General features: G+C 45.1%; 1 protein-coding gene across 1 annotated transcript; it reads right to left on the bottom strand.

Moving 5' to 3' along the window:
• Positions 1-230: 230 nt before the first annotated feature.
• LOC100869820 (uncharacterized) lies at positions 231-26,508 on the bottom strand. Its single transcript, XM_003692172.4, has 5 exons — positions 26,217-26,508; positions 22,917-23,182; positions 10,760-10,954; positions 6,013-6,170; positions 231-1,687 (listed from the first exon to the last, which is right to left on the bottom strand). The coding sequence occupies exons 1-5, from the start codon at positions 26,219-26,221 to the stop codon at positions 1,136-1,138; spliced, it is 1,176 nt and encodes a 391-aa protein (XP_003692220.1). The 5' UTR covers positions 26,222-26,508; the 3' UTR covers positions 231-1,135.
• Positions 26,509-27,875: the final 1,367 nt, after the last annotated feature.

Raw genomic sequence — 27,875 nt, 5'->3', positions numbered from 1 at the left:
TATTACATTTCTGTATTTTTTTTTTTTTTTTTTTATAATTTTTGTATTTTTTTTAGGTGATTAAAAATAAGTATGTATGTAGTTTATACCTTATACGACATATAATATATGATATAATTACATACTTATGATTACTCATGAAAGAAAATACGATGAAAAATTTCAAATTTTTCAAAAAAAGAAAAAGAAGAATTTTTCCTTTGAACGTATAATTGCCACCTAATTTTTGAAATTTTAATTTCATTTTAATTTCAAGTGATCAGAATAGAGCTGGTATTCGAATTATTTAATTATTCTGGATAAATTCGAATAATTCGGATATTGGAGAAAGAGAGTAAGTAAAAAAGTAAAAGGAACAAACTCGAACTATCGCGAATTTATGGTTCGAAGACTAATACATTATGATATATACTTGTTACATCAAATTTTAAAAAATGTTATTCTTTAAATTATAAATAAGAGTGTTATTTTTAATTTCCTTTATTAATTTAATTAGAAATCAGAAATGCAAATATACGCGCGATGCAATGCCAAATAAAATCGACGACAAGATTAGACAAGATTTCTATCGCGTAAAAATTATCTTTAAGAATGAAAGATACTCGGATATTCTCGATTTTTTCCCCGGAGAAAAGAGAGAAAAATCCGAATCCAAGCGTATACTACATTACCCGAATATATAATATTAAATTAATCGGATAATCCCAGCTCTCATTGTTCACTTTCCTTTTGTCTCTTTTTCCTTTCTCCCAAATACATCATCGCTCCGGATGCTCGACGAATATCTTCGTAATTAAAGCAATTATATATGAGTTGTCTACCAAAAACGTGTACGCGCACAAAAAAAACGTAAGAAAAAGCCGTATCGCGGAAATCCAATTGAATGATCAATTGCTTTTCCCACGCAATAATAAATTTCCAAGAACGAGATATATCCCCGAGATATATTCGATATACTCGCGCCCGACCTGTTTACCTACGAAACGTTGCACCACCACCGCCACCACCACCACCATCGTCATCATCATCATCATCATCATCATCATCATCATCACCACCACCACGTTTGAACACCAGTTGACCGAAATCAGGGCGACTGCTCCTCGAAGATGGATCAGAGCTACGTTCTATCGGGTCAGAAGATGACAGTGAGCGGTCGCCTGAACGATTCGTTTGCAGGCGCGGGCGCCGTCTGGTAGCCGCTGTACTGGCTCATCTGGGGGCCCAGTATGCCCCCGGTTTGCACCGGGCCCGGGTAATAGGCGGGTAGGCTGGCGCCTGGGCTCGCCGCGGACGACGTGGACGTGGAGCTGGCGCTCGACGAGCCCTGCTCGGTCCTCTCGTGCTGCTTGCTCACGTCGGGCGACTCCGCGGCCGGCGACCTCGCCGGCCCGCCGCCGCCCACCACGCTGCCCGGGCTCGACTCGTCGTAGAGCTTGTTGTGCTCGTAAGTGGGCCTGTTGTAATCGGCGATTGCCGGCTTCTGGTCCATGTAGAGCTTCGACTGCTCGAAGTAAGCCTTGGTCGCCGAGTCGAGGTAACTCCGGTCGAGATACGACTTCGGACTCGAGTCCAGGTATTTCGGGTCCGAGTACATGCTCATGGTCAGGGTGCTCGGTGGCATGTACGCCGCGCGATACTTGTCCGCCTCCATCGAATACTTCATCGCGTCCATCGAGCTCACCACCTGCAACAGACCGGCCTTCGTTAATTCGTTTCTTCAAGATGGAAAACGATAAGCCGTAATGAAAAGCGTGGTGTGCCACTCTTCTTCGGGGGACGAGTGTACAGAACGTTACAAAGAAGGTTTGGTTTACCGTCTCCAATCTTTAGAACGGTAATTGGTCGATTAAGTTGATTGATCGTTGTTGAAAAATCTTAATAATAATCTCCTAAACTCGATTCGAAACTGTATCGCGAGATGGAAAGGATACATATTCGCGGTGTAAAAGTACATAAATTGGTAAATAGATAAATACGTTTCGGTAATTGGTCGACGATTAAGTTGAAAAAATTTTGAAAAAAGATAATCCAACGATGAATTTTAATAATAATTTCCTTGAACCATCTCGGTTCGAAACTTCATCGTAAGATGGAAACGATATATACGTTTCATTGTAGTACGTCTCTAATCTTCAGAACGGTAATCGGTCCACGATTGGTAATCGTCGAAAAAAGATAATCCAATTCCAACGACAAATCTTAATAATAATTTCCCAAACCTGAAACTCGATTCGAAACTTTATCGCAGTGTAAAAATAAATAAATTGGTAAATAGATGCGTAGAAGATATATGGTAAATACTTTCGTTGCAATATAGTCGTAATATAGAACGTTTCATTGTCTCTAATCTTATAGAACGGTAATTGGTCGTCGATTGTTGAAAAAAGCTAATCCACCAACGAACCTTAATAACAATTTCCCAAACCACCTCGCTTCGAAGCTTGATCGTAATTCACCACCCCCGATCGATTCCAATAAATCCTGAAAAGAAACGAAAATGGCACAAAGATAGGCTGACGCGCGAAGAAAGAGGGGGAGGAACAGTGTCAAGGAATTCGACTCGGTCCGAGCGGAGAGCGCGGGCCGCGAAATCGGCGGATCCGCGATGAGGGAGGAGGAGGAGAGAGAGAGAGAGAGATTTGTTCTATGCGCGAGAGGACAAAGCTACCAATGGCTATAAATTTCAAAACGGGGCGGGGGAGGGCGAGAGAGGGGCCGCGCGAGCGTAGCGTCGTAGGTCCTCGTCTCTCGCCGGCCGTGAAACTGGCACGGATCCTTGAAAAAAAAGAAGAAAAAAAAAAAGAAAAGGAGAGAAGAGAGCGCGATTATTCCCGATTCTATAATTCGTGGACCGCGCCGGGCCCTTTGTCGGATCGTTAAGCGGCTTTGTCCGGATGATTTACATCCAGTCTTAGCTCCAGTCCCTGGGCTACGTCCAATTGATTACCGCCTCGACTCCTCTTCTTAGCCCGCCTCGAAAGATACTGCGCGAATCGGAAGATGCTCCGACGGAACATTTCGGAGATGGATTTCGAAATTTAACCAAATTGTCTGCAAGTAGTCGTGGCAAAGCGGTGGTGGGAACATTGTTCAATGTTTGAAAGAAGAAGAAAATTCGTTTCCTTTGCGTTTCGGAATTTGAAATTGTTTCGAAGGGAAGATAAATTTTTGATTTTGGGTTAAACACGTTAAGGCGTAAGGGCTTTAACCGGAAATTATTTCGATATCCAACAGATCTGTGATCCGATTGATTTCGAAATTTAAACATTATTTGCCGGTAATGGTGGCAAAGTGGTGGAACATGGTTGAATGTTTGGTATTAACAATAAAATTCTAAGCTTGATACAAAAGTGGTGAATAAGAAATTGATCCAATTTGAATCTGTTTCGAAGGATTAATTCGAGAATTACATTGGATATTCAATCGTGGCAAAAGATTCGATTATTTTAATGGAATCGATCGTTTGCAAATTTTCCAACTATTCGACGAGATTATACACACACGCTTCGAGTTTCTTTTGATTATCTAACTTCATATAGCGGAATGCGCATAAATTCGAAGAACAAAATCGGGCATTCGATTGAAAATCCACTCTCGGGCTCGCCCTGAATCCAGGAGGGCGCGATGTGGGTGAAATATCGACGAACCGTGTGCAACAATGGCCCCTGGTTGACTTTCTCGCTTTGGCCAGAACCTTTTTTGACCCGGGAATAGAGAGAGGAGCCATTTGGAAAATAAAGTGCTCTCCTAGCAAAAGACATTCCATTCTCCCCCTCTACTCGTCTTCCTTCTACTCCTGTCTACCTTTCCCCCCTCTCTCTCTCTTTCACCGTTTCCCTTTTCATATGCTTTTCCTTGACGAAAACACGGCACGAGGACGAAAGACTAGCAATGCGATTAATCATGATATATTATTACAAGAAAAATTATTCTCCCAAATGATCGTCACTTTCGATTCTCCTCCACCTCTTCTTCTCGAATAAAATTATAAAAAAAATTCATCAAATAAACCCTTCCACCCCCCGATTCCCCTTCAATTGTCACCCTGTTTTCCTCCTCCCCCTTCTTTCCACGAGTCCAGAGCGAAGAAGCGAGGAGGTCAGAGGAGGGTCGAGGAGCAAGGCTCGCAAGGTTAGAACGTCGGTCCTAAAATGGCAAAGAAGAAAATGACGGCGATGACGGTGCCGTTTGGTCCGCGCGAGGGACGATAACGCGCGCGCGCGCGCACACACACACACACACACAGATCAGAGAGATCGGGGCCGGTTGTGGCGCGCGTTGGAATTCTTCGCTCGTGCTCGCCGGTTCGCCAATAATAGTCGGTCTGTATCGCGGCGCTGCGTCGTTCCAGACGCGTCGGCCATTCAGCCGTTGAATGCAGAAATAACTAGCTATCTGTTTGTCTCCCGTACCCAGCTGCGGAAATTCATACACAGACCACGGTCTCCGGTTTCTGTTTGCGAAGCCACCCGGGGGCCCCTTTGTTGCGACAACGAATGAAACGTACCTACTCGCTCGTCCTCCTCCGCCTCCTCCTCTTCTTTCTCCTCTTCCCGCGCTCGCCAAACCGTCGCCTCTCTCATCAACCTATCTATCCTATCTTCCCTTCTGGCGAGCACGAGATCCCCTCTTGCGTTCACGTTTTTCCAATCGATTCGATTCTTTCCTCGATCGGGGAGGTGAAAAATCTTGGACAATTTTCTTTCGCGAGTTTTACTTTTGTGGGGCGTCTTTGTCGAGAGGGATTGCTCCGAATTTTAAGGATGCTCGTTGTTCTTCGAAAACACGTTCGATTTTTGAATGCTTGATCGAAGGTTACAATGGAAATAAAATGGAAGAATTTGTTGAAGGAGGTTATTACGTAAATTCGAATTCGCTATTCTTTTACGCGAGCGTAATTAATAGCTACTTAATTGGAGACGACGAGTTGAAAAAGCTGGAACAGTGGAGGGATAAGTGTTATAACATGGAAATTTATCCTTGGAGCGAGCGATGAAATATACGTTTCGAAACGATTAATAGAATTTCGCTTGTTCGGCCGAGGTAAGGGACACGCGTGGATGCGGCGATAAATCTCGAGATCGAGTCTCTTCACGTCAAATTCTATTGAATAGGGACGCGCAAGAAATAACCGCGTGGGTGGCTCTTTTCCGCCGGCATCTCGATAACGCTCCCTGCGACCGTGTCTTACGCATTTTTCGTCTCTGACAAATCGTAATCGCTCCCCTTCCAACTCTAAATATCTATTATCCACATCGTCCCTCCTTTCTCCTTTTATCTTTTCAAAATTTTCGGAATCGTTACCCTATTCTTTCTTTCTCCTTAATTTGTAATCCGATTTAAAACTCACTCATCCACTTATTATGATAAATAATAAACGAGTGAAAAAAAAAATAAAGAAGCCCATTTAAACATGATAATTCGGTCGGCCGAGAAAAATTTTCACGGTGGAAACACAACACTTTTCTTTTCCCCCATTTTCCACGGAATAATAACGGTAATAACACGCGTTTCGATTACGCAACGAGGCACACCTCCTTTCCCCGAACAAACGTGCATCGAATTCGGCCACAATTCTGTGGCCAGCACACACTCCCTTTGCCTACCGATTCGCAATTAACATTCCACGCGACCGTCGCTTGTCGCAATCCTTCCACATTTCCTTCTACGCTCTTGCATCACCCGTTCGGAAAAGAAAATCTTCCTTCTAAGATCATCTAATATACGCGATTTCACGGCTGATAAAACCGTGACACAGTTGATAAACTGTGTTTTAAATTCCTGCAGCGAAACGAAATTTCTCTTCCTCTGAAAGATCATCTGCTCCAACACCCAAATATATAAATCACGAATGCAAATTTTCTGATAAAAATTTATCGTTGGAAATCGAGACTTTCTGGAGTATCCTTCCTTCGCAAGATCGTTCGTAACGAGTCTCTTGATCGAAATTTCGAAGAGGATCGTAAGATTGGAGACAGTGTAAACTGGTTCCCCAGCGCATCGACTCACCTGAGCAGGTGCCGCTAGGCCAGCCGACATTGCCGCCGCGGATTGCTGTGCAGCCGCGGCCGCGGCCGCGGCCATGCTGGCTGCCGATAGCGAACCGTAAGCTGCTGCAGGCCCGTAGTACGAGCCCATTCCAGCTTGACCCATACTGCCGGCCATTCCTGCAACAGATAGTTTGTCACCGATTGAAAAATCTTTCCAATAACATAACATAATATAATGTCAAGCTGGTTTCTGGCACAGGTTTTACAATTTTCAAGGAAAATTGGAAAATTTACACGATGTACGATGTTTGGGCGGAATCCGTAAGATTGCGTGTAGAAATGTTGAGAGATTGATTCAGGAAGAATTTTAAAAAATTAATCGATCAAGGAAAACTTCGAACGACTTTCCTCCTTCAAAAAGGGGAAGAAAAAAATAACACTTTTGTCCCCATGCATCCCTCGACGAGGATTCCACTCGTGTCGACGAGGAAGGGGAGGGCCGGTTACAAAATCGCGATTAATAATCGGCCCCGTGAATTCTTCGTTGCCGGTCATAAATCTCCCCGCCAATCATCCCCGCGTTTCTTTCGCGCGACGTTTCCTTCGTCATCCGTTCTTCAGCGTTGCCGGCAACGAGCGGCCATTCTTTCCGCCGCGTTTCCGTCGTTCGCCGCGACGATGATCGATAAGCTTACGGAGCCGCGATATTAATCTCGGCGAAAAAAAAAAAAAAAAAAAAAGGGAAAAAGAAGGATCGAGCCGACGAGTTCGGTTAATCATCGGTATTGTCGATCGACGAAAGGTCGAGGCCGATCGAGGCCTCGCTTCGATTAAAGGTATTGTGGAAAGGCGTTTTTGTCTTGGCGCGAGACAGGTGTCGAGGAAGACAAGGAGAGGGGGATGATGTGTTTTGGAAATGGGACGTCGCTCGATAATTTTTTTTCTCCTTTTTTTTTCCTCTTCAGAAAAACGCGGATGTTGAAGATCGATGTCCTTGCATTTAAACTTTCGAACAGTGGTGGAACAATTCGATTTCTATTCTAGATTTATTCTAGAAGATTCTTCCATCTTATATGTAAATATAATTTTGTTTAATTGCGCGAAATGTGAAAGGAATTCAAGGAATTCTCTGTTAGCTCCGAATTTCCTTTTTTCCTGATTTTCGAAAGAAATTAACGTCGAAAAGGATCGATTCGTGAAGAAAATGGGGAAAGATGGGGAAGGGGATAAAGAAGGGAGGTGAAAAGGTAAGAAGGTGGACACGAAGGCATCCAAGCAGCGATAAATCGGGGATTACCGATCGCGAATTTCAAGGTGTCGCGTGGGCGATGGGATAAAGTCTGGCTATAACCGTTCCCGTTGCTGGAATTAATAATTTTGTCCGTTTATGCACGGATGGAAGGGGACGTGAATGAAAATGGGGGAATCTCGTTGACCCACCCCGTCCGAAGTGAAACGAGTTACGAGTCGGCCGAGGGTTAAGCGATTTCGAGAGAAGAGAATATATTTTACATTGATAATTTTTATATCTTTACATTTCGGGATCATCGCGTATCCAATAATGATCAGTCGACCGATTCGACAAATGATTTGGTTTATTTAATAAAATTAATAAACCGAGATAGAGACGCATAAATAATTGGAAATTATTACGGGTAATAAAAATTGGAAAGTTTCTGGAATTTTACATATAAATAATAATCTAAATTTACAACATCTCGATATTTCGCAAAGTTGAATAATGGATTAAAAAAAAAAAAAAAAAAAAAAAAATTCTCCGCGTGGAATATGATAATTTCTAGGTAAAGGCTATTGATTTTGTCTTCCCTCGTTGTCTTCCTCCGTTGTCTCCTTTTAACCTTCGCGAGGTGTTGGCGAGCGAAAGGTGGCACGGTGGCACGCGCATAAGACAAGTGCGTGGGTGGTTGGGATAAATTATCGGCTTAGACTGGAATTTCTGGCCCGGGGTTTCCGCTCGTGCAGATAGCACGACTTAAGACCGTAACTTAAGGGCGAACCTCTCTCTCTCTCTCTCTCTGGCCGGAAATTCGCGCTACTTTCTTTCCTTTCTTTAACGGCCGAGGAAAACGTAACTGTCTACGAAAAAGTCACGAAACCTTTTTGAAGACATCTCGCTTATTATTCGAGTCTTTTATCCAACCACAAAGAAAAAGAAAAGGAAAAAGAAAGATCTCCTTGTCGAAAATTTACACTAAATAAATTTCTAAATTCTTCTAAAATCTCACGATCGATTCACGAAAATATTCTCGCCGATCTCGAAAAGATTTGCACGATTTCGGTCGTTACCCACGCGCGCCTTCTCGAACGAGCCGTGTAATCGTACGGTTAAGACAATTCGAATAAATAACGAGCGAGCGACACGTTTATGCTCTCGCGTGCACAAAGCCAATGAATCGTTCTGCCCTTCCGCGCCCAGGGGAATTATTCCACGATTTATTCCATCCCCTCCCCGGGCAAAGATCCCCCCCCCTCCGATACCCAGCGCCGACTTTTGACCCGTGTCTTCGAAAATAAACAGGGGACGCGTCGCGTGACTACTTAATTTATTATTTCCCCGCTTCTTTCTCCTCCTCCTCCTACTCTTTTTTACGTGGATCCGATTTTCACGTGGGATAGAAATATTTTTCTAACCGATATCCACCCTCGCACGAGGAATGGTCGCGAGTATAAAATAATTTTCTTGGCCTTATTTATTATTAGAGGATATTACACGTTGAATTATTCGATTAAACATAACGCGAGCATAAATAACTTCTTCTATGCTGATTTTATTTATATAAGATGTTTTTTTAATAATTTCCTATCCATTACAATTTAGTTTTTAACGCTAAGGTAATATCTTTTTTCCAACTATTTTATACTATACCTCACAATTAGAAATTAAGAAACGTTGCGTTATTATATACCGATTTTTCAACCTCGTATATCAGACTGACTTAATACTTCAAAAAAGATAATTTTCACCTAAGAAGAAACCAAGTAATAATTATTCGTCTCAGGGAGCTCATAAAAAAAAAAAAAAATCTCGTGTCTTCGTTCACGATTGTTCGAATCCCGCTCCTTCGTTTTGTTTCCTTTTTTTTTTTTTTTTTTTGGAGAAATTCAAAATTACGTGATCCGGTGCGAGAGACAATGGTCAGAATGGAGAGGGCGGGATGTCAAACAAATCCTGTGCAAAGGAAGCGAATCGAGGGGATGGCGGGATTCGTCCAACATCTGTTGGACCCGCCGATCTCGCGGGGATGCGAGAGATAAGGAAGCAGGAGGATCGGCAATCGACAGATGCCGATCTTGTAATTGAACGCAACCTTGTGCCATTGTCGCGGCAACGAAACGGGAGTGACGTTCCCCTGAATGATACGGAGAAGGAGCAGGAGTTTGACGGGAGGGGGAGAAAGGTTGGGGAAGGTCGAAGACAGGCCTCGATATATCGAGCTCGTTTCTCGAACTTAAGACGACACGTGTTCAGCTCTTTAACCTCTTCGCTACGAGCGATTTTTCCGCCACCAAAAATGCGAGAAAGACCGTTGCTTTGACGATGAACAAATGATGATGAGTCAAGTAAAATATTGACGCTACATTTCCATATGTACTCGATGTGCAACGACTCCGTCCAATCGTCATGTCGTCAACTCTGCGAAAGGATTAAGAATCTTGTGTGCGAGGAGAAAGAAGAAGATATTTCGACAATTCTTCTATCAAAGCCACCCAAGCAAGAAGAAACTCTCGCAAATTCATCTTTTCCCCCTCTCCACGCTTAATTATTCTTCCCTATCCTTGGAAACAAAGAAAGGTGGCGACGAAACCGCGACGAAACGAGATAAACTTTCGCCAAAGGAAAGAAAGATGACCATCGCGAACGGGGCGAGTCCGCATCGTCCGTCAGCATTCTCCGCTTATGATAATACGAAATGGCCGGCGAGAGGGGGGGGAGGGAGGGAGGGAGGGGTGTGTGAATCGAGCCTTTGAGCTTTCCGAAAGCCGGGCAACGCGTGAACCATTAGACGGTGGACGGTGGAGAAAATGGCGCGGAGGAAACGAGGGTCGGTCGAACCTCGAAGAAATCGCCATTATAAGACTTCCGACCACGGAAACCTGGGGGCATCGCCGCCAACAATGCGCGGAAATGAAAACGAAAAAAAAAAAAAGAAAGAAAGAAAGAAAGAAAGGAAAGAAAAGAGATAAAGAATATCAAAGCCACGAACAGACGAAACTGTTCCTCCTCCATTGTTCCACGCCCGCAACACACCTCTCCGAATCGCGGGGTTTTCGCGGGGGATCGCCTCTTCTCTTCCCGCGCCCTATCGTAATTGCATTGTTTCCTCAGGAAAGGCGAGCAGGGGGAGGGAGAGTTTCGAGAAGGGATAATTGCGCGCGGATCGTGAAAGATCTCTTTCCTTTTTTTTGCGATCGGTGAAGATTAATGGGTGGCTTGCGATACTGAGATCTTCTTTTCCTTTTTTAAGGTGGATCGTTAAGAGGAAAGATTGCTTCTCGTAGAATAAAATGATAATAGATAGAACGATAGAAGAGGAATTTTTGGAAATTTGTATTGGGGAGAACCAAAGCGGAAACAAGAAATAAATTCACGAAGGTGAAGTTTGTGAAATTTGAAAAATTAAAATAAAAAATATATGAACGGTAATTTTAAGAGTAAATTGAGGAAATTGATATTTCTTTTTTTTTTATATATATATATAAATAAGGGTGAGAATTAATAACGTTTAGTAAAAATATCGACTCACCGGTACGAAATGCATCCATAGGCACGCTAGGGTATGGAATACTGTAAGGATATCCTTCTTTCCGTAATGTTTTCGGTTTTCTTCTAGGCCTGTATTTGTAATCTGGATATTCCTTCATGTGTTGGGCCCGTAACCTTTTCGCCTGATCGATGAAGGGTCGTTTCTCATCCTCCGTTAAGAGTTTCCATTCGGCACCTGGAACGATATATCATTTCGATTGGTTAGAATTAATATAACGAATCAACGAGTTGGGACTGCTTGAAGAATTAGCGTTGAATACCGTACTCGAAAAATTGCTAGAGGATGGGAGTATAAAAAATTTTTGACGAGGCACTCGAGTGCACGAGCTCGAGAGAATGAAAATTTCGATCGGAAAAGTTTTTGTATATATATATATATATGATTAATTTCCACGTCCAAATATTTCGTCAACGAGTTTCGAAATCGACGAATAGTTTATAACTGCATATACAATATTTCACGCGGATGAAAGTGTGAAGAGAAAATTAATTTCAAGAACGATATATAATAATAAATACGAAAACAAAAAGTATGAAAGAAAAAAGAAACAAACATTTCAAATGTTAACCAATAATACACTATAATTCGATCGATATTGATCGATGTCGTTGTATTAAAAAATAAATTTTCAAGGAACAACGTGGCTTTAAACGTGACTTTAAAAATTAAATTGAACGAACGAACGTAGGAAACAAAATTATACTTTATACCAATCTTCAACGAGGCGTAAAATATTTACACCGATGAACAGATCAAAACAAATCTCCAAGACAAATGTGAAGCTGTTTCTCCCTCGAAGATCTCGCTAGTATCGTGACTACGCGCAATATAATTTATCTTAACGAGACGAGAAAAGCAAGAAATACGCACGATTCGTTAACCACCTTCTTCCTTACGCGCAACCAGTATATATATCCTTTAACGCTGTCGCAGTGTTTTTCAGTTTCTTCCGGATAAAATGGCAATTTTTCCAATCTAATCTCGATCCTTCAATTTGCGAGGGAAGAATGAGGTAACTGTTCCCTACATCGTCTCTCTCCCATTGTATTCGTAGTCGTAGCTGTATAAAACAGTTTGTAAACGAGCGATAGGCACTTGGATAACGCGTCCGATCAATGAGTATAAAAGGCATTCGGACGCTGTGTTTACCCGATGAAACGGCCGTGTTGTGTGCCACCGGCGGCACAGCCAGCCGTTATGGCTGAATTATCGACGAGCTCGTAATAGCGCCTCATTTAAATCCGCCTTGTTCGCGCCGGCCCATCTGGAAAATTGCATTTTCGATTTTTTTCCGGCGAACTTCTTCCATTCCCCCTCCTCTCTTTTCAACACGTGGATTTTTATCGATTTTTCTTTAATCGACGAGGAGAGTTATCCGATTATCCGAATTAATTATTCCGGAAGGCAAATCCGATTTTCTATTTTTCTTTCGGACAATAGAAAAGAAGCAAATTTGTCGAATATAATAATTCGTGGAGAAGTAATTAGAAATCGAACGATTTATGATGAAAATCGATTGTTTATGTCTCGTGTTCGGATGGAAATGGAGTAAACGAACGAATACATGAACGAAGTATTTCTTGCAAACGTACGAGTCGCGCGACAAGAGCGATTGCAGATTTGGAACCTGTATTTCAGACAATGAAATGCGTCTGTAAATATTTTCTTCAAACTGGATTTAATAGATACGAAACACTATTTTATAATTAAAAAACTTGTAAGTAGAACGAAGTAAGAACGAAGGGAAGAAATTACAGAAATAATCGCAAGATGTACACATAAAATTATATACTTAAATTCCTCAAAAATAGAAGTAATAGTAAAATTCCCGAAAAATCTAAAAACTTTCATCCAATCCAACTCTTCGTTCCATTCGTTTTCCTTCGATCAAAAGTCGCAAATATAATTAAAAAAAAAAAAAAACAACGGTGTTGGCGCATTTCGAACGTCGAAACGCGATTTTCGCGTTTTTCACAGCGTCAAAAAACAGGCAGTCGTTCGCCTGAAACAATCTTCTCGCGGTCTCCGTGTTCGCCATTTTGCTTGTTCCTTCGGCGGTCCGATTGTTTCGTCGAGAATTAATTACTACTTGTCGTCGGGGGTGGCTTGGTGTAAACAAAGCGTGAAATCCTGCCATCCCGGAAACGGAGGCTGGCTCGAGCGAGAAAACGGCGCGAAGTCCGCGATTCCAGCCCCTGAAACAAAGGCAACCAGCCTCGCGGTAACAATGGCCGCCGATGTCGAGACGGTTGCCGTCTTTCCATGCGACGATCTTCGATCGGATGTGCACGAACATACGAAACGATTTGTTCTTGTTTCTTGCTTCGGTTGTGTACGATGATACACCCTTTATTTGTCACAGTGATTGCACGCACAGTAGCAACACGAACGGTCGAAATTAATCTTGAAGTCCAGTAACGAGGATCGATGTAATGGAGATGAAAACGAAGGAACGTTTGATTTACGATGTTTAGATCGTTCGATGCGGTGTTTCTCGAATTGAATCGAATGATTTTGCTTCGACGATTGCGCATTAATATTTATGAAAATAGAGTCGACGGATAAGCGTATATCGTTCCCCTTTGTTCGATTTGTTATCGTATTATTATAGGAAATCTTTCTAAAAATCGGGATTTGTTTCTCACCAACAAAAGACGTAATAAACGACGACGAAAGGCAACAAACGAACGGGGACGAGAACAGCGACAGAAATCCGAAAAGAAGAATAAGGATAAGAAACGAGGCCAAGGAGAGGAGGGCTCGCAATTTCGACAGCAATATCAGGAACGAGCACGTTCCGGCCGGGCATACAACGAATCGCTCAAGGGGGATGAAAGTTCTCGATACAGAGTGGAGATACAGTGGCGGAAATTCGAGGCGCACCGGAGCAGATATACCGGGGAGAGGATGGGATTCACGTTGCCCGATGGATCTTTTACTCTCCTCGTTATTGTTGCTGACAGCAGGCAACGACAATGGAAAGAGTTGCTCGGTGTATAGCGGAGCACACGGACGAAGAAAGACAGAGGCGGAGGGAAAGAAGGAAAGAGAGAGAGAGAGAGAGAGAGAGAGCGGGCTAAACAATACGGACACGTGGTGGTTCACAATGAAGTTCGAGGAACGGTTGCACGGAGAGGAGAACGGAACAAGAGAATACGAGATTTTTGTCTTCCGGCACAATGTGCAGCGCTGATAACGCATTCGAGCCGAGCCGACTGGTGTCGAGCCATTCTTAATCCTTGTTCCACGTCCCAGTCTTGAATAACGTTTCGGAGGGTGGAAATATAGTGTTTCGAAATAATAGTTCAATGAAGCACTGTTTGGATCTGTTTCGAGCTTATTGGGAGCTTATTGCCTGTTGGCGAAGGGTGGCGGGATTTCGATTTAACTGGGAAGCGGTTGCTCCGGTATGAACAGGTTATTGTCATTTTCCTACAGAGATATTTAATACCGTGCTCGACTTTATTTTAAATTTCTTTCTTTCTTTCTTTCTTCTTCTTTTTGATGTTCGACTTCGAACATTTCACCAATTGAAAGGAAAACGCGTTTCCGCCCATTTCGAATCGAAAAAAAAAAGAGAAAAAAAATTCCTTCGCGACATTCGATCGATGCATCCACCTTCCCTTCGCTCAAAGGATGCTTTCTTCCTGATATACGCTATTTACATTATAGCCTATTCCAATCGATACACGTCGGTCTGAAAGGCAGGTGGCACGGATGAACAAGGAGCGAGGTGGAACAGAGAGAGGGTGGCGAACGGCTCGGGGGTGGCGTATTTGTTTAGAACAAAGGGTTCCCGCCACCGTCGGTATTAGTAGGTAGGTATTCTCGGCCACCACTCCTTCCTCCTCTTTCCGCGCTTTCGGCCACGTCCTCCTCCTCCTCCTCCTCCTCCTCCTCCTCCTCCTCGTCGTAGTCGTCGCCGGCATCGTCGTCGACGACGACGACGACGACGACTACGATGAGGACCGGGCTTAAAGCACAATGGCGCCCGCCTTTCAGTCCTTTCGCTGGCGAACAATGCCGTTTATTTAACATCGTTTAAAAGTACAAAGCCTGTTAATTAATGGACGGGGTCGAAGAAGAGAAAGAGAGAGAGAGAGAGGGGAAAGGGAAAGAGAGAGAGGGAGAGAGAACGGAAGCCAAGGGAAGAGGAACTCGGAGGGTAGGAGGAGAGGACAGGCATGGCGACGGGGAGCCATTGCTTTTACCACACCAACGACGCGCTATTGCCCCGGCATTACTATTTCTGAAGGCAGCTGCTATTAGTCCACGGAGACCCGCTACCAAGGCACTGCCTTTGCTTTCTTCTCTTCTCCTTCCTCCTTCTTCGTCCTCTCCCCCTCCCTTCTTTTTTTCCTCTCTTTCTCTTTTTTCTCTTTTTTCTCCTTTTGCTCGTCTTCATTGTCGCGGTCGAAACTAGGCTACTACCGCCGCTACTACCCAGTCGACTGTTCTCTCTTCTCCTCTCCTCATTTTCACGTTTGAAGCCTTCTTTCGGCACGTTATTTTCTTTCTGTTTTTTTTTTTTTTTTTTTTTTTAATTTCATTCTTTCTTCCCCTCCTTTCTTTCTTTCTTTCTTCCTTTCTTTCTCGCGTCTTTGTTCTTCTTTGTTCCTCGTTAAGCGCGCTTCGTTGCGGAGCGGACAGAGGGCGCAGTGTGCGCGCGCGCGAAATTTGTTTGGCTTTCCACTCTTATCGTGGAATCGAACAGAGCGGTTCGTCGGTTTTTCTTTCTTTTTTCCTTTTAGTAAGTTAATTAATTATCTCGGTTGAACTCGAATCCCTTTCTCTTTTTGCCCCGCTCTCGTCTCGGGGTTACAAGTTTCCTGTAATTTTTCTCTTCTTTCCGTCGCATTTTAGCGCCACTGACGATGACACGATTGTTTCCACCATCCATTCGCTTTATCATTTCGAACGGGGGGGGGGGAACGGGTCTCTCTTTGGATTATAAATCAGAGGAATGTGAATGTAAATGTTTCGAAACGACGTTTCAACTTGTTATGAAGGGATTATTTAGAAGCTTCTCGCGAGGATTTCGCTTCGTTGACGTTGCTTTGTTTTAATTCTTTATCCCGGACAGGGCAAAATATGAAAAGTAATTTACGTCTTGTTCCAATCCTTCCTCCGACGAGCGTGACTAACTAAAGAACACTTTTTACACGAAATGCGAGTTTTCAGTTGAAACGACTTCGAGGAAAAACTGCAACTGTTGAAAAAAACGTGAGTTTTTCTTCTTCTTCTTCTTTTTTTTTTTTTTCAAGAAAATGCCCGTCGAGGGAAGAAGAATTTTGCTTGAAAGACTAATTTTCTCGGTAACTCTTTTTTAACGGGGGGAGGGGGGGGGGGAATTTTATTCAGGATGCAATTTTTTTTTTTTTTTTTTGAACACACAGAAAGAAAACGGTTCAAGAGAGAGAGAGAGAGAGAGAGAGAGAGAGAGAGAGAGAGAGAATTTCATTTAAAGATATTACTATTCAGAGGAACAGGCACCTTCTTTCTCGATTCAAATATCGCGAATCTTCTCGCAAAAGACAGTGTGAGTGAACCAACCTTCAAAAGAATATTTTTCACGATATATAGTTGCTCTGACGAGCGAAGAAAAACAGGGGGTGGCGGAGCACGTTGCCAGAGCGGTCGCCGCATTGTCGATCGATCCACAGACCCATTCTATCCAGAAGCCTGTTCCCGACGATGAAACGTGGAAATTGGAAAACGTTTCCTGCATTTCCTGTCTGCGCGGAGACGCGACGCAACGGTTAGGGAGAAACAAACTCTTATTCCGCGACAAAGAAAAAAAGGTGGAACAATTTTGTTAAACAAGCTGTGTTTGTGAAACTCGACCTGTTATTTGTTCATTTTCAAATTCTTGCGATTCTTCTTGAAATAAAAACTTTCGTCGAAACTGGACACAAAACTGGACGAAAAACGGAAAGAGAAAAAATTACTTTTCTATTTCTCTCCCTTCCTTCCTTCCTTCCTTCCTTCCTTCCTCGCTCTTTCGTATTCACGTATAAACGGCAGGAATAACGTTATCTCGACGAGAGGATCCACGTGATTGGTAGTCGAGGTGAAACAATGGCCCCGTATATCGGCCCCAACGATCTATTATTCGACATGGAAGACTGTTGGACGTATTAATGAGCCGTACACATTGCAGATTAATAACCGTTGCGTTATTATCCGCGCAACGAGGCGCATCCTCTCTCTCTCTCTCTTTTTTTATCGCGCCAAGAACCGAATTCAACAAATAAATTGTACTCGCCTTCCTGTTGGCGAAGAAACGCGCGACTTTGGACCCGCGCTGCCTTTATTGTGCGTGGCGAGCATTGCGTACTTTACGAGAGAAAAATGCAGATATCATGGCTGCACCAGGTGACGCCGCCTCTTATTTGAAAGGGAAATTGAACGTGCGGAGAGATTTAATTGATGGCCGTATTTTCCACGGTGCGGTAAATCGTATCGTTTCGGTTTCTACAAACGATGCTTGCACGGCTTGATACGTGAGCGAATCAAGATATCCCTCGGTTTATTATACGCAAACAACCCTCCCCATTAGCGTATTGTTTATACACATATGCGTGCCACCAAGTTTATAGCGGATTCGATCAAGCTTCACGCAGGCTTTCGCTCCTTTCCGATTGTCGTCGCATCTCACAACTGAGACAGCGCTTTTTTCATAGGGAAATTTTCAAAAAATTACTATTACTATTCGCTCCCCCCCCCCAAAAAATTTACCATCCTACCATCGCAGTACAAAATCGAGATCGAATCGGTTCACAAATTTTGTTTTACAAATTAACCGTATTCCACTTTGTTCCCAGGATTTTTTTTTCTTCTTTTCAAAGTCATAATTTTCAAAAAATTACTATCACGTCGAATCCTTCCTCATTCCCCATATCCGCCCCCCAAAAATGTTCTCCTACCATCGCGTACAAAATCGAGATTGAATCGGTTCACAAATTTTGTTTTACAAATTAACCCTATTCCACTTTGTTTCCAGGAATTTTTCTTCCTCTTCTCAAACTCATAGCGCGAGAGAATACGCGTAACTCTTTCTAAACCGTGCTCCACGCGATGGATGGATGGATCCACGCGAGATCGGTCGCGATGAGGCGGGCTTTCAGCTTTCGAGAGAGCTTTAAGCTTGCTTGGGGACGATCATTTTTAATCACGCGGAGACGGAGGGCTGGATGAGGGTGAGTGGCGGCGCGCGTGTACCTGTGTGCAGGCGTTTTGTGCTCCCTCCTTTGTCGCAAGGGCGGCATTGTTCTCGCGATTCTATAGGATCGCAGTGTCGGGGTCCTCCGCGAATTGTTTTCTTCGCGAATCTTGTACCAGAGAGAGAGAGAGAGAGAGAGAGTTTCTCCTAGACACGATTACGTCCACTTTCCACGGGATTACGATGCCTCCTCTTCGGAGGAGCCGAGTTTTCGCGGCCTCCCTTTGTCCCTCCCCTCCCCTCTCACGAATTTTCGCGGAGGGAATCTCGGAGCGATTGCGTTCCTCCGTAATGGAAATTGTTTCGTGTAATTGTTTGTAATCGCTCGTAACGAGAGTGGAGGAAGCGGGTTGAAATTGCTCGTTTGAAATAACTAAATAATCTTGTCATCTCGCGCGTAAGCTTTCTACTTTAGAAGAATTCCTACGATTTCTTTAACGCACATTTTCGATCCAGACGAATCCAGGAAACTCGCTAAATTATTCGAAACGATAAGCATCCTCGAAATCCCGACTTTTCTCCAACCGTTTATCACGCTGAAATAGATAAACGAAGAAGAAGAAGAAGAAGAAAAGAAAAAAGTAGAACAAACCGGGGAGGCCAGTAAAGAGGAAGCCCGTCTCCCTCGTTTAACCAGATAAGCCACAAAACGCCGAAGCAATTTGAGCCCGTCAGAGGATTCCTTCTCCTCCTCCTCCTCCTCCTCCGTCGAAGGGGAAACAGGGAGTTCTCTCGTGAGGGAGGGAAGCTCGTAGAAAACGCTCGTTCCACGGCCTCCAAGGGTTAAATAGGGTTGTCCTTCGCCTGGGAGGATGAATATTCGCTCACTCTCTCTCTCTCTCTCTCTCTCTCCCTTCCTCGCTCGGCTCCGCTTTAACGTCGATGAGTACGCAAAACCGACAAGTCGTTTCTTTAACGCACGCGAAAGAACTGGATGGACGAGGAGGAGAAAGAGAGAGGGAGGGAGAGAAAGACAGGCTACGAGAATCAGGCAGAAATACTTCATTACGATGAAAGCTTTGCTCCTACCTTCTCAAGTCTCCTCACCCTCAACCCTCTCCCCCCCTCTCTCTCTCTCTCTCTCTCTCTCTATCTTCAGGGCCCGTGTGTTTCTTCACAATCTCCACGTTTTCGTGCGCATGTAGGCACACATCCACAATCCTCTTCCTCTTTGTCGACTTTTCTTCTTGTCGACTTCGTGCACCGCGAAAATGCGTTTCTCGCATTGTGAGGATGCGCGGTGTGTTGTTCGTGCGACGTTTTCTTTTTCTTTTCTCTCTCTTTTTTTTTTTTTCTACGAAACGACAATGCGGATGTATTTTGGAGAGGAAGAGGAAGGACACGGAGGGGAATTACGACGATCGATGACGAGTTCCCACCCCCATCCACGAAATCACAAAATCCGAGTGTAATCGAGGAACGAGGGATAACCGTGTATTCCTGCAGATTTTCCACGATACGAAATGAAATTGTTCTACCTATATTTCTCTATATATACTCGTAGAGATAACAATTATAAATTTCCTTGTATCTTCGATTCGTCGAGGAGAAATCTCGAGACGATCCAAAATATCCGCTTAATTTCCTCTCCACACACACACACACACACTCCGAACAAAACTCGAAACGAAATCCGCCGAAATCTAATCGATTCTCATTCAATTAACATCCACCCTAACTCGTCTGTCGAGGAGGAAATACGAACAACCCCTTTTTCAACCTGCCCGAAATGTTGGAAAGGAGAGAAGGACGGAGGAAAGGATGGAGAAAGTTTTCGCTCGGGGTTGCAGGAGCGTCCAATAACCGGATTAGCTTCTCCCAATGGGATCGCGATACGGGGCTCTCAATCTCGCTTCCGCCATAGTTTTCGAGGAACGTGTCCGCCCGAACGGGTGCAAGATAAACGGCGTCCGTTAATCGCACGTCGTAAAACCGACGTTTGCCTGTCGATGACGTTTCACGCGAATCGTGCCAAGTAAATCTCGCGTTGCCACGAGAAAACGCGACAGCTCGTTCGTTGATCCAACGTTGTCTCTTCCTCGAGCGTTGGAAATGGAGGAAGCTTGCTTGCTTGGAATATCGGTATTTGAACGAGATTGCGACGCGTGGTGGAGCGGTTTAATTCTTTTTGGAATGTTTTTTGGTTGAAGTTGATAATGAGATGAGAATTAAAATTAATTTAAAGAATGGTTCTTCAATTCTTCTTGGAATTAAGTTAAAACGAAAGAAACGAAGGTTTGACACGATTTAATTACAATCTTTTTAGTTTAGAAAGTTAGTTTTTTACTTTCCTTTCTCGCTTTTTCGTTTTCGCGAAAAAAGTTATTTGAGATACGATCAGTGATATTCGTGCATTTTATTACATCGCGGGGATAGTTGCATAATGCGCGCAGAATTGTTACATCTACCGTGATGTAAACCGTGTTACAAAGAGACGCGTTTGAATAAAATATCAAGCAAATATTGCGGGCAATATACGCGTCGCATAAATTCGACATACCTCTAAATTCCTCAGAACTTCATATTCGGGTTTTCACGTTCACGACATCGATACCCTCGATTCTCGACAATTTACGTCGAGAAAAAAATTGTCCGCGCAATCATTGAGAAAGATCTTTCAGGAAAATTTAAACCACTTCTACGCCACGGTTCCCTTATATCCCACGTAGGTCGTGTTCGTAGCAAGGATCGCGATAAGACTCTTATTTTACTATCCATAAGAAAATCCACGACATACCTCTCCGCAACACCGACGCGATAAAATTCCTCCGCCGTATCTTTCTCAACGAGAGAAAATCGCTTTTTCCCTCCAATCCAAATTCCCGTTTAGAATCTATTCCGAGGCGTTGGACGAACGCGCGTTTGCTCAGGCTTTGCAAACACCATCAACTTTTAGTTGGTTAACTGTTCAGTTGGTTCGAGAATGAAGTGAAACGGGGAAAGAGAGAGAGAGAGAGAAAGAGTGTGTGCGTGAAACCGCGCATGCATTCAACTAGTTAGTTGGGCAACTAAAAAGTTTGCACTACGTTGCAAGCCAACTAAACGGTCGGTCAATTGCGGCGCAGCTTTCGAACGCGCTTATGCGACCGAGCAAACAACCGACTGACCACTTCGCGCGTCTACCACCCCGCCTTGTCCCTTACTTTTTTTTTTCACGTTCGATTTATCCCATTGAAATTTATTCCTCGATCGAACGGAAACGCTAGAAAAGATCTCGAGCAAATTATGTATACAAATTTTAATTTTCCAGATGAATCCAATCGTAACACGAATCTGATTAATTCACATTATTAAATAGCGAAAGTTCAAAACAAAAATATCCGAGCTCGCTCGATTCGCACTTTCAAAATTCAACCTTTCCAAAAACTTTTCGCTCGAGGGGAGGATGGACGGAGAAGTAGTCGCGGCTTTCCCGCGCAAGTACATCGCTTCCTCCACCTTCCCTCCTTTTGTCCACGATTCTACACCAATACCTACACCACCACACGGTGCAAAGAAACGAAAGAAAGAAGACGAAGAAGAAGAAGAAGAAGAAGAAGAAGAATACCGAATACCGACAGAAAAGAGGACAACCAGTTGTTGGAAGGAGAGGCGCGCGGACGAAGGGGGGGTTGTTGGTAGCGGGATGAAATTTGCAAATGCTCCGACAAGCTCCGCAGAGGGTGGTGGTGTGGAGGGTTGTATATCAAGCAGAAATGCGCGCGGTGGCAGGGATATGGCGGTAAAAGAGCGACGAAAAAGTGTCGCTTCGACAAAGGGTGCAAGCTGGAGAGGAGAGGGGTGGCTCGCGAGCGAGGAAGAGGGAGAAGAGGGAGCGAGTGGAATCCGGAGGAAAAGAGGGAGGTGGTTGGAGCGTGCGCGCATCATTTTTGCCGAGGAGAAGGCACTTCCCTTATTCGCCGTCGCCGAGGGAACCGAAGTGAGGATCCGGGGTGGGTTGAAGATCCAGAGGCGAGCAAGAAAATGACGGGTAAAGAAGCTTCGAGGGGTGGCTGCGGGTACGTCGGGCTTTGTCGATTCCCGGGTATTTAACGGAAATACCAACCGGAATACCCTTCGTCCCCGCTCGTCGTCGTCGTCGTCGTCGTAGCCGTCTTTATCCCTTTTTCTTTTTCCCTCCGCCGGGTACACACGGCCCCCGCCGCCCCAGCCTCTCCTCGTCCACTTTCCTTCTATCTCCCTCTCTCCTTCCCCCCTCCCCCCACTCGCCCTCCTTTCCTTCTCGCGGCCAACTCGAATAATTCGAGTAATTCGCGTGTCGACCGCGATCAACCGATTTTCAAAGAGGGTGAATGGCGAGGGAGGGGGGGGAGGGGGGGAGGCGATGAAGAGGTATGCAGATTTTAGAGAGATCGTGTTTGATCGTTCAGAACGTGATTGTGTTGACGCTGGCAAAGTTGGTTGAGAGAGGGAGGGAGGGAGGGAGGGAGTTTCTTTTCTCCCAGGGGTGGAAAAAAGAAGCTGCTCTCTTTTTCTTCTTTTTGCACGGTCGCACGTTCGGTTTCACTAATTGCATTCGCGGAAAGTGAACGTGTATAGCAGGCTCGGTTTTCGATAATGAGGAACGTGCGATGCTTGCGTTGCGGCGTGGATTATTTCTCTTTTTTAGATTGTACGAATACCTTCTTTAGAAAAATATACGTTGATATATCTCGAATATTTTCTCGAGATCATTTGTACAGCATCAATATTCGAATGTTTCTGAAAAAAATGTTTCTCGCTATCTCATCTCCGTCGATAAAACTTTCGTGCTATCCCTGAAACGCAAAAAGCATAGTCTCGACATCTAGTCTCTCGACGCGAACGAATTCGAAGAGAAGAAAAAAACACGCCCGAACTCGGCCACGAAAGAACTCCAAGCCCCTGCCCCCCTCCCCTCCCCTCCCCAAAAAAAGAAAATTTGCCACCACTCACCGAGTCTCTTGGATATCTCTGAATTATGCATCTTGGGATTCTCCTGGGCGATCTTCCGCCGCTGGAGCCGGGACCAGACCATGAACGCGTTCATCGGCCTCTTGATGTGCTCCACCTGCGCCTTCTTCGGGCTCGGGCCAAGAGGGCTGCCGAGGCCAACCCCCATGGGGCCGACCCCCGCGCCACCGGGTGGTGACGTACCCGGCATACCCTGCATACCGCGCAGGGTCTCGGTGAACGAGCCGTCGCACATGTTGCCGCCGGCTCTGTAATTAAACGCAGCCACCAATTAGTAAGCCCAGCGGCCACGTTAATAGGGGGGGGGGGGGACACGCCCACGTGAAAACAACCACGACGAGTGACCGACCGACCGACCGACCCTCCGCTCCTCGGGAGACGGGGACGGGCAGAGAGATAGGAGAGAAATGGGAGGCGAGAGGGCACTCGCTATTGTCTCGGGGCACGGACCAACACCGTCTCCAAAGGGGAACCTCGGGTACGTATCGTGATTTACGATCTTCGCCACGTTATTTTGGTTATTTAGTCACCTCGCTCGGGCAGTTTAAGGGACGTCCTTGGCGTGAACGACGGTCTCTGGTCGATGTCCCGAGGTTGAGGTGATGAAATGCGAGAAAGTTTGTCTTCGACCGGGAGTAATTTGGTTTTTGGAAGGTTTTTTTGGGAGGGGGAGGGGCGTTCGGTCGCCCGATCATCGGGTGAGTTTAAAGTCTCCTTCCAGAGTGGTAATTTTTGTACCACGGGGTCGAGGGTCCACACGAGGCTGGGCGACGAAATACACGAATGAGAAAGTTTGTTCGGAGAATGATTCGAAAGTATTTTTTCCTTTTTGAGGATTTTCTGCATCGTCGATTTGGTCTCGCTTCCTCGTTGATTTTTCGAGATTTCGTTTCGTTCGAACATGAGTTGGAAAGTGGATTAGAAAAGGAGACAGATTTGAATATATAAATTTTGATTATTGTGATTGCGCGAACAATACTTCACATCGCGTACGTAATTTCACGCACGATGAGCGTATTCCATCGGTGATGCAATTTTACCATCCCCGTTTTTTTCGTAGGCAAGCGAGCCATCGGCAAAATTAGTACCGTCGCGAAAGCAACAAACAATCTTTCTCACCGGCAATTTTCTCTTTACCGAAACTCGTGAGTGCCTGAAAGAGGCGACGAGAATCGAAACGGGTTGCCTGCCTGTCAGAAGGAGATTAAAATCATTAAGAAACTGCTGAATAACCTTCCAAATTGACAGACTCGTTACATCAATCACACGTTTCATTCATCCCAAAGCAACAAGTTATTTGACCAAACCCGCGACCATCCACCTTTCACGACCGAGTCGCGAAAACGAGAAAAGAAACGAATTTACGCGAAATGAAATAAAAGAAAGATCGTTCGGCAAAAACCAATAAATACTTCGATTATCGGGTTATGAACAAACGGGTACATCATATTCACTACGGATATCGTTTCGTCACGAGAGTATCGTCGTTTATAAACGAAACGTTGACACCTATAATTAGCCGGGTACTACACTCTCTAAAATCCTTCGTCTATAAATCCCGTCAAAAGCGAATTTCCACCGGTCACCGGCTATAATAGCACTCACCGTGCAATAATCCACGCGCGCGCATACGCACACACGTACACACACACACACGCGTACAAAATTCGTACACAGAAAGGAATTCCAACGGTATACCATTCGGTGGCTTTTAATTGTGCGCCAGCGACACGCAGAAGAACCGAGCGAGGGCACTCGTGCAACCACTCCTCACGGTCCCGGTAATTGCTTATTCGTTTGCTCTTTGATTCATAAGCAAATTAATCTTATCCTTTTCTCGTATCAAAGCCATTAACCAATCTCGTCGCGTTCCCTACCCCATTCTCTCTCTCTCTCTCTCTCTCCTCGTCTTTTTACCCTAAATGTCACCCTTCGTTCAGGGGTGTTCTCCCTTTTCTCTCTCTTTCCTTCCGCAACCGACGGACGAGGATGCACGTAAATACTCTCGCAATGCTCCTTCCCTCCGCGAACTAACACAATTACGCGGATCTCCTTGAGCACTCGTTAAGAAAGGAAGGAAAAAAAAAAAAAAAAAAAAAAAAGAAAGAAAGAAAAGAAAGAGAAGAAAAAACCTGTAGTGGTCGAGGGAGTTAACCCCGGGGGCGGTAGTTACGATTTTGTAGGGTTAGAATCACCCTCGGCCCTGCGGGGCCACCCTCGAGTGTCATTCAGCCCGGATTAATAGATACGTTGGTTAGAGAGATGAGAGGGAGGGAGGGGGAGAGCGGAGGTGGAATGGAGCAGCGTGTGGCTGCTGCAGAGAGGCCCCAAGGGTGCTCGGGGGTGGTTCACCGGAGGAGAGAGAGCGAGAGGAGAGGAGAGAAGATGCTGGAAGTAATGGCTGTTGACAAGCTGCTGCTGCTGCTGCGACGGGGGATTAGGAAGTGCTAATTGAATGTTTAGGCAACGGTCGACGATAGATGCGTGCACGCGGCAATTTATTGCTCTTAAAAGACACGACGACGGTTCGACGATGTTTGCGCCGCGGAACGGCACAAAGCGCGCCTCGCTCTCGAAGCTCGGAGCGTTGGGGTTAAAGGCGAGCGAAAAGTGGCGTGGAAAAGGCGATTCGCGTCGTGATGGAGCGAACGATGACGGATGAGGAAATGGTTTGAAGAGGTTTGAAAGAGCGGCGGGATCCGACAACCGTCGGATGTTTGTACATATGGATTTGAAAGGTTGCGTGCTCATGGATGAACGATTCTTCGTATTGTGATTGAAAAACAAATTGCCGGATTGGATTGGCTTTTGTTTTCGATATAATCGTAGCGACGATCGTGTTTATATTATTTGAAAATGGATTAGGCGTGTAAAGGCAATATAATAATCGAATTTTTAAAAATTAGAGAATATAATTCAATTTGTTCTTTCTTCTTCTTCTTCTTTTTTTTTTTCTTTCTTATTATTAAAATTTCCTCTTTCTCGTCGCTACTTCCTTCTCACCGATTCTTTCGAACAGAAAGAAATTTCAATTACTCGTTTATCCTTTCGTTTAAAAAAATTCCCCGTTATACGCGTTACTTTCCAACGATCCGCAAATCTATCTCGATCAATTTTAAAACTCCATTTACCGAGTATCGCAAGTATACCAATAACAAAGAAGAAGAAGAAGAAGAAATCACAAAATTCGAATTTAAACAAGTTTCGAACACGTTCGTTCACACAACCGTTCAAACATCCTCGAGCACTCTCGTCAAATCTATCAAGTACATACAGACTCACCTCATAAAGTGGCCGGCGGCTCGTTGGTGCAAGTCCAGCTCAATTTTGGTGCCGTGGTTGAGACTCTCGTCTCGTCTTCCTCCACAAAGAAATTGATTAACTGTGAAGAACCTAGGAAGGGGAAGACCGGATGCGCCGAATGACGCCCAACAACAGAAACAAACAATCAACAATCAGCAAGTCACTGCACTGTCATAACCGTCCACTAGTGTCTCCTCTTATTCACTGTACTCCACCCCAGAAATTCACTTCCCTCCTCCCGTTTTATCGGACGACCGAGCCGAGACACTGGTCACAGTCCAACGACATCGTTTCCGCGTTTCGTCGTAAACGGCCAATCGTCCCAATTTCGTCGAAATTTGCGAAAAAACCGGGACCGGGGGGGAGGGTGGGGGCGAGGGCCACGCAAGCGACTGGCCGCGCTCGAGAGCGACGCAACACGAGGGGACCAACACGATGTTGAGCTCACACGGCGGTCAATCTGCCTCCACGGACGATAGTTTTGGGAGTGTGCACGCACGAGCCGAGGCCCGCTGCCGATCCACGGACTCCGCGCGCCAGCCTTCCCCCACCACCGAGGCTCGAATAGGAGAAGAGCGGCCGAGCCAATCCAGCAGCGCCGGGGGCGTGGCCAATGGGATATTCGCGGTACCGTTGAGCATTTCGATTGGCAGGAATCGCGAGGCCGTCGATAACGAACCGTCCTGCGTTCATCCGCCTCCCCACCATCGGGCATCTCGCGCTCCTCTTCCGCGATTTAAATTCTCTGTCCTCGTTCGCCTCGCTCGCTCACCCTCCCGCGTTCTCCTTGTTTCGCCTTTCTTTCCTGGAACCTCGCAACCGCCACGCGAATTTCTTCTGGGGACCGGTGGTCACCGGTCCCTATTTCTGGAAATGTTTTTTGACTCGTGGTACGAGGGTAGAGTACTCTTTTTTTTTTCTCTTTCCTTCTTTCTTCTTTTTTTTTTTTTTCCTTCTTTGTCGGGGTGAAATAGTTTGGAGTAGAAAGTTTTAAGTAGATCTCGACAAGTTAAAGATATCATCCGAACGGAGGGAGGGGGAATACATCGGAATTTCTTTCGCTTTAAATACACTTATCTTACTTGAAGATAACAGCCTGAAGTTGTATCGTCGGAGTTTCGCATCAATATAATTTCTCGGCGATAATCTCTCTTGAGTCCCCTTGATTGATAATGGGAGTTACCATCCATGGTTAACATCCACGTAACGCACCGTCGCCCAGCGTTTTTTGAGGGTGGGTCGAACCCTCGCGGAGAAGGGAGAGAGAGAGGGAGGAAAACGAAGAAGGAGAAAGAAAGAGAGAGAGAGGGATGAGAGGGGGTGGGCGAGTTAGAGAGCCAGGTAGTAGAGAGTAGCTACTGCCGCCACCTCCACGGCCACCGACCACGGGTACCAACCGAGCCAGCCCATGCGTGGTGGGGGACGTGGCGAAGGGAAGGTGGGACGATTTCGAGATGGTGGCCGTTCGTATTGCCGAGTCGAATTCGAAAGAACGGTGCTAAGAATGGAAATAAGAAGGCGAGTTCTCTCCTCGATTCTCTCGCTCGCTCCTCTCGACACCCCTCCCTTCGCTTCGCCTCGCCTCGATCTCGCACAACCTCAGGTCCCTCTTTCCACAGAGTTGGAGTCTGTGTTTCT

This window comes from Apis florea, unplaced genomic scaffold, assembly GCF_048593485.1.
Source record: "Apis florea isolate Af1SG1 unplaced genomic scaffold, ASM4859348v1 contig_3811_pilon, whole genome shotgun sequence".
Taxonomy (NCBI): domain Eukaryota; kingdom Metazoa; phylum Arthropoda; class Insecta; order Hymenoptera; family Apidae; genus Apis; species Apis florea.
Note: the sequence above shows the minus strand (reverse complement) of the source record. Positions and strands in the feature narration are given on the sequence as shown.

Coding starts and splice junctions, on each gene's coding strand:
- LOC100869820 (XM_003692172.4), bottom strand. Junction 10,955..22,916: donor AGAGATATCCAAGAGACTCG/GTGAGTGGTGGC, acceptor ATATCGTTCCAG/GTGCCGAATGGAAACTCTTA. Junction 1,688..6,012: donor GCCTAGCGGCACCTGCTCAG/GTGAGTCGATGC, acceptor GGTCTGTTGCAG/GTGGTGAGCTCGATGGACGC.